We start from the raw sequence: 7618 nt of genomic DNA on the forward strand, positions 1-7618 counted from the left end.
TCACCAATGAGTCATCAAGTCTTTCATTGTTGTATGTTGGGAGGTTGCACCTCCATTTTTCTATTGTTTAGCAATTTTTAAATATTCAAGTAACTGAAACATCTCTGCAATGCAGAATGACAGTAATATAGTCAGTAGTGTTCTCCCAGTGGCAATTTCAAAAGTCCTTTCATCAGCTGTTGTATTCAAGTCCAAATTATGTTTAGGAAAGATAGTTTAGGAATTATCACCATATGAAATAAGTTAGAGGAAAGCCTAGGATATACTTGAAGACAACACTTCAATAGTATTCTGTGTCTTCATTTCAAAAGTCATTCCTTAAACACTGTGTTTGTGGAGTTATATGTTTTAATCTTCCCTATTTCCTCGAAATGATACATACTTAGGTAAAATAGCTTCTTTTCCAAAGAATAGCCCAAAGGGAAAAGTACACCTTAGACAAAGACATCAACATAAGGATTTATGGTCTAGCTTTCCGAATTAGATGTTTCAATATTTATTCACAGCTAACTCAAAACTGACACCAATGAGATACCTCATTTCGTGAGATTAACTCTCTAAAATCACACTTCTTTTTATACTCAGAAGCTGAGCATGATTTTCCCTATTATCAGTTCTTTCCTACGGAGGATTAATGCCTTTACTGGCTTAAGTTTTTACTCTCTGGATTACTTTTACACTTACTATATTAAAAAAAGTATAGGATTTGAAGTTTAATCCTCTACAAGACTGATGAATCAAAGCAAAATTATATATTGCCTCAGTTTCCAGTATATTTGAATATACAACATCTGAAATTTGTATAAAGCATGAAAATGACACTCCATACATCGTTATGCTCAGTACCTTATAACACCATTAGCTTATTTACTGTCATATCCCAGACACCTGCTACTTACCTATTTTTTTATCTTTCTTGTTCATAACAAGTTGATGTAGACGTTCCTTTAGTTTATTATATTCACGTTCTTTTCTCTTCATGTCATGATTATACTGAGTAGCTCGACTTGCAATGATATTTTGTAATTTCTGTACCTGAAAAAGCATTTTCCATTAAATGGGTTCCTTTATGGTCAATGAACCCAGTTTACAAATCCAAAAGAAGAAAAATCTAAGGATACCCCAATTCCCAGGTTTAAAATTTCTAGGATTATTCTTCATTCTTTATGAGCACCTTATATGAGTATCTTTTGATAAAAACAAAACCTAACCACACTAAATGAGAAATTGTAATGTTTTATTTATGTCTGTAATTGACAGAGTAGATGCTCATTCTCTAAAATATCTCCTATTTACCTTTTATCCTCCACATAAGATTTGACAATTCAGAAGCCATTAACTCTTAAAGAAGTATCACAGCTTTGCCCAAAACAAGCAGAATTCATCAGATCATTATGAGTGGTATCCTTCCAATACTGACTTGCTTACAATACTTTACTGTTCATATTGTTGTTGTTGATTGTCATCAAGTCAAGCACGACTCATAGCGACTCTATAAAAAAAGACCTAATGCCTTCCATAACTATCGTTTTTCCAAGTTCACAGAGTTTCTAGAGGCAAGTTATTTAAGAAGTGGATGCCACTCCTGCTTTCAAACCCATCTTACAACTGGGAGCTCCACAAAACACTGTTCACATTGGGAAGCCATTCTGGTATTTGATACCCCAATGGCACAAGATTCAGCATCACAGCAAACCCAGGTTACTTCATACAGCACACTGACAAAGAGCGATGTGCAAAGTGGAAGAGAGTTCCTCCAGATATAACAGGACTAGTCTCATTTACTTAACTGCTGTCGAGTCGAATATGACTCAGATTAAGCTTTGCACAAAAGACCTGAACTCTGTTACATGAGAAGAGACTGTCAATTTTTCTCCTATGGAGCATGTTGTTGTTGTTGTTGTGTACCATAGGGTCGGAACTGACCCATAGCTGACCTTCCAGCGGGCTTTCAGAGGCAGTTAATATGGGAGGAGACTGCTCATCCTTCTCCCGCAGAGCAGCTGGTGGCCTCCAACAGCATGCCTTAGTGGACTCAAATCACATGCTGCACGGCTTTTGGGTTGGAAGCACAACTTCTCACCACTAAGCCACCAGAGCTCCCTTCTAATCTACAGAGATAGTCTTAAACTGTTAAAGATTAACAGACTAGGCAAAATCATTCCACTTGGAGTAAGGGATAGAGTCTGGGAAGTTCCCTGAAATCTCAGTTATATGTGACATAACACTACAGACAGAGACAGGTCTTAGTGCACCAAACTAATTTGATACTTCAGTTTAGTTTTAGAAAAGTGGCTCTCATATGCTTACCTCAGGTTTCAAAAAACTCACCTCATCCTTCTCATTTTTAAGTAGCTGATGCAAATTCCTGTTCTTGCATTGTAACTGCCTGTCTCTTTCCTGAAGTCCAATCATTTCTCTCCGGGAAGTTTCCAGCTGTTCCTAAAATATTCATATGCAATTGTGATTAAAAATTAATCCTTAAAAGAATGGTAAAAAGAAGTCACATCTCTTAGTTTTGTTATCTGAAAATGAAGCTTATTACAGTATTAGTTACAGTCAAGTAGATGCTGATTCATGACAACATCATTTGCTCAGAGTAAAACAGTTCCAAAAGGTTTTCAAGGCTACAACTTTTCAGAAGCAGATAGTCAAGTAGATAGCATAGGTGTGAACTAAACCTTTTGGTTAGTAGTCAAGCATTCAGCCATTAGCACTGTTCAGGGAATCCTAAGAATTTAGCTGCATACAAAATGTTTATTTAAAGCCATCAACATATGTGATTATATATACATATTATTTTTATCATAACCATATATATTATTATTGTTGTGTACCATCAAGTCAGGACACCAACTCATAGCTGAACTTTTCAGAGCAAGTTTTCAGAGGCAGTTAATTGTATGGGGGAAGGTTACCCATATTTCTCCCATAAAGCAGCTGAAACATCACCTCACACACTGGGTATTTTTTAAGAAGGGCCAGTCTTTGGAAAAAGAAATCATGCTGGGAAAGGTGGAGGTTCAGTCAGAGAGGAGGACTCTCAACAAGACGGACTGACACAGTGACTGTAACAAGTCTATCAGAGGTGACGAGGGGGGCACAGGATAGGGCAAGGTACAGACCCTATGCTCAGGGTCGCCATGAGTCTCGGCTGACTCATGGCACCTAACAACAACAGATGGTCAGTAAGAGAGCTGTAGTGCTTTAGTCTGTAGGGAGTTATGTTGCTAACCCAAAGGCAGTGTAGCACCCCTCTGCTGGTTCAAAACCATCACTGGGAGAAAGATAGGCAATCTCCTCTCACATGATTCACCACCTCCAAAAATCTGCAGGAGGGTCAGCTAGGATTCAATTCCAACTTGATGGCAATAAGTTGAGCTTGTCAATGGCTCTATTTCTTTCGTTCAGAGAAACAAATCTACTATCAGACTGCTATGATTCAATTTTGACTCGACAGCAATGAGCTGAGTTGGACAATGACTCTACTTCCTTTGTTCAGAGAAACAAATCTATTACATTTCTTTGGTCAGTCTCTTATGGAGCCCTAGGGGATGATGAAATCTTTCAGGAGGGTGAGGAGAAGAAATTGTTCAACAATGGAAAAAAACAATAAATATTAAAGTTATCTGGAATCATTTCATTACTGACCTCACAGTCCTTACAAAGATAACCTTGAGAATATTTTTCTTGGAATTAAATGATGCAACTTCTCACAATTAAGACTGGTTTAAGTGAAACATAATAAGCTATGGTGGTACACTGGTTACAGAAGTCAGTCGTTAACTGAAAGCTTGACAGTTTGAATCTAGAAGCTACTTCAGAAGGGAAAGAGGAGGCAGACAGCTTCCATAAAAATTTACAGCTTTGGAAACTCTATGGAAACATGTTTGGAAACATCTATACTTTGCCCTAGAAGGTTAGACCAACTTGATGGCAGTGTACTTGGGGAAGGAGAGGCACCAACTAAGAATGCACACGCTGGGTGTGAAAATCATTATTTTCTTTTCTTAAGACATATTTATTTCCTAATCTAACTTTCTACAGATTCAACAAGATACTAAGCAGTTCTTAATATCAAGGTCTTCAAAACAGCTATTAGGAAAGACTAAGTCTGATCTGTACAAATTCCTTTTAATTGTGTAATTTGCCAGTTGAAAATACTCAGAAATTTAAAAAGGAAACATCTCCCATTTATCCCTAAAATGTGCTAAGTCACTGAAAATTTACAGCTTCAAATTAAATAATGACATTCAAATGTAGGTGAATGGGCAATTTCTACCTTAAGCTTTGCATAGCAGCTCTGCAAATGGTCCATGTCACTTCCCAGTTTCAGATTCTGTGTTTCCACATTTTCCTGAGCTAGAAGGTTCTTCCGTTGTAGTACAAGTAGTTCATTCATACAATTTAAAACTGCAACTATATTTAATTCTCTCTTTGCCTCTTTACCTTTGGAGTCTTCATATAATGAAGGAAAACCGAAAGTAGTCAATTCCTGGTAGAAGAAATTGTTAGTTTTTAAAAGTTGGTTACTGAGTAAAAAAAGAGATCATACCAAGATGATTAAGGAAACAGTAAACTTCTCAAAGAGCAAAAACTTAAGAGACCTGGGCTAATCTTTTAGCCTCTGCTAGTCGCTGCCAAACTGACCATGATAGATCACAATGATACATCAATACAATGACAGCTGGGTTCTTGAAGGAGGAGGCCATAGGGTGGGAGAGGCCAAGTACCTCCAAACAAAAAGCTGCCTTTCTAACTGGCTGAGATGATCATGGTTCACACGAAAGACAAGACCCTGGTCAAAAATGGCAGTACAAGTAGTCCTCTTCATTAACTTCCTACTTATTTACTGTCAACTCCTACTTGCTCTTTAAAGGTGTATAAATTTATCCTCACTTTGAAATTATTGAATTAACAATTACTTGTAAGAAAATCTTCATCGTAATCAGCTTTATTAGCTCTATGTGCAGCTTCTAAATCGCAGAAAAGCCTGTGAACTTTTTCTTTTATGAAAATAAGGGTAGAAAAGAACCATATGCATCTGTTTAGATTTACTTACAATTCTTAAGGACCATCTTAGGAACAGACGTTGTTTGTGTGTAAGCTGGGACTGACTGTGCATTTGTATGACAACTGTTTGTTCACAATTATGATATATTCTATTACATAACATGCTTTATATGCTACTCTCTTACAAAAAATGTTACCTGATCAAGATATGCGATACTCTGCTCAATATTCTCTTCTGTGCAGAAGGCACTGATAAAACTGTGTATATTTTTTGATAAAGGTATTGAAGAACTTAGCACTTGATGTGAGTATAAACTTGATGGAGACATCTTTGTTTCTGAGGTATATTGAGAAATATTTTTGCTTTCTGGAAGAATAAAAGACATTTATGCACACAATTTATAAAAATGCATACAAAAAGCTAACACAACGAAAGACACTGAATTGCATACATATATGTATATACTGTTATAGGTATTCTTAAGTAGGGAAAAAGCTATTTTTATACAGTAAGTATATTTCTTTCACAAAAAATACAGCTATAAAGTGTTCTTAGTATGTTAATTTACAATATTTTGTATTCTTTCCAATAATACTTGAGTTTTATAATGACAAAAGCAACTAACTCATCTATGCTTGTTTAAAAATTTGAGATTACAGAAGTAAACTGCAGAAAATATTGATGTAGTCACTGAAAAGATTTCAAATAAATAAAAGTGAAATAGTTAAATATCTACTATCCCATTATTACCATAGACTGCTAAGAAAACAAACAGGTTCACCCTAGAGAAGGTTAAACCAGGCTGTTCCTTGGAGGCAAGGATTCTGAATCTCTGTCTGACATACTTTGGACATGCTGTAATGAGGGACCAGTCTCTTGGAGAGGGACAATATGCTTGGGAGGGTGTAGGGACAGCACAGGAGGGGAAGACCCTCTATGAGATGGACTGATTCAGTTGACTGTGGTAATTGGGGTGGGGGTGTCAGAAACAGTGCGATTGGCACAGGACAGAGCAGGGTTTAGGGCTGTTGTACACAGGGTCACTATGAGTCACAAGCGACTCAGCACACAACAACTATCCCATTAATTATGACACAATTCTTAGCTATTGCTGATAATTCTACTGAAGATACAAACTGTGAATTTTACAATGTTTTCCTCTCTAGTAACTTTTTAATATACAATTATCTTACAGTTTAATTAAAAATTCACCTCTTCTTTATTGCTTTACAAGTTTTTTTAGATTCAGTTACCTGAAGACAGATCTGGATCTGTAACAGTCATCCAATCTCCCATAGCAATTGCCAGAGCCAGGATACCTGAGGAACTAGTTCAGCAGGGAAGCATTTAGTATTGGCTGCTGTCACTCTTCTATGTAGCCATTTCCTGAAAAAGGCAAATTACAGGATGATAGTATCTAATATAATAAAAAATCTGAAATAAATACAGAGGCAAGGTGTGAGTTAGCTGTACATGTTTCAGAAAAGGGGAAAAATTAAATTGGTTTTAATTAGATATGAGAAATTTTAAATATTTATATACCTTTCCAGAGACACACAAGGGTTCAAGGCTTCCCAAGTTTTACCGTATACTGAGTAATAAATATTTCTACTGTATGTGTGTGTATAGATGGTAAGATAAAAGGTCTCATCATGGTTAAAAACATCCATGTTTGTTTGCAAAAGTATTCCTTCTAAATTATCATTCATAGCATAATTAGATGTAGAGAAATTGGATTACTCGTCATCTGGCAATATCTCTCAAGCCTTAAAGCGAAATTAATAAATTCCACTTCTAAACATTTTACCCTAGGCAAAATAATAAACATATTAATCTATTTCCTACAGTAACAAAAAAGTGGACATAACTCATAAATTTCATAGGAGCAGATGGTTAAAGGAATGATAAGATACATTTATACAACAAACACTGTGCAGCTTTTAAAACAACTGTGTAGAACCAAGTTGGTTAACAAGTATCTAAGAGGCCAGAGATATTGCTTACTATAGGGATGCAACCAATGTCACAAAAGATGCGTAAATTATTGAACAGAAAAAAGTCTGTAAACCTTCACCAAAGCTACAATTGAAGGAAAAAGAAAAAGACCAGACATAAATCAAAGCCTTGGACTATGTTAGAAAAACATACAAACTTTTTGGTCTGTCATTTGTACTTTTAGTATTTTATAGAAATAATGACAGAGAGAAATATTTCTTCAATTTAAGAAAATAATCCAAAGAAAGTTCTACATGGCAACTGGCAATTGGTTCAAGGTCAGGGATGGGGGGAGGGAGGAGTGAAGACTGTAGGCAAGCCCAGAACACATGCCAACACCAGAGACAGCTGCTTCTTCACTACCATTAATTGCAGCACACACACAAAGCAGGTGTGTATTACTAGACTTTTCAAAGAGATGCTAGAATTCTGGATCTTTATGTGAAGTCTCCCTATTGTTAAGAGGTAGACTATATCCCCAGACATTTTTGAACAGCATTAATCTCTGCAAGATACCCTGGGAGGGAAGAGTCACTGAGAGAGGAAGACTAGAGAACCTTTTAGAGTGCTAGAAATGTTGTTTATGGTGAGTCACCTATGTACAGTCAT

General features: G+C 36.3%; 1 protein-coding gene across 1 annotated transcript in view; it reads right to left on the reverse strand.

Annotated features, from left to right (window-relative positions):
- Positions 1–6401, reverse strand: part of SSX2IP (synovial sarcoma, X breakpoint 2 interacting protein) — a 28178-nt gene extending 21777 nt beyond the window's left edge. The window contains exons 1-5 of the mRNA XM_006898360.1: positions 6268–6401; positions 5211–5380; positions 4283–4495; positions 2332–2442; positions 900–1035 (exon numbers count right to left, since the gene is read on the reverse strand). Of these exons, the coding sequence (XP_006898422.1) occupies positions 900–1035; positions 2332–2442; positions 4283–4495; positions 5211–5380; positions 6268–6310 (673 nt within the window). The 5' untranslated portion in view covers positions 6311–6401. The remainder of the gene's footprint in view (positions 1–899; positions 1036–2331; positions 2443–4282; positions 4496–5210; positions 5381–6267) is intronic.
- Between the last annotated feature and the right edge of the window lie 1217 nt (positions 6402–7618).

Source organism: Elephantulus edwardii, unplaced genomic scaffold (assembly GCF_000299155.1).
Source record: "Elephantulus edwardii isolate Elephantulus edwardi_28Jun2011 unplaced genomic scaffold, EleEdw1.0 scaffold00227, whole genome shotgun sequence".
Taxonomy (NCBI): Eukaryota; Metazoa; Chordata; class Mammalia; order Macroscelidea; family Macroscelididae; genus Elephantulus; species Elephantulus edwardii.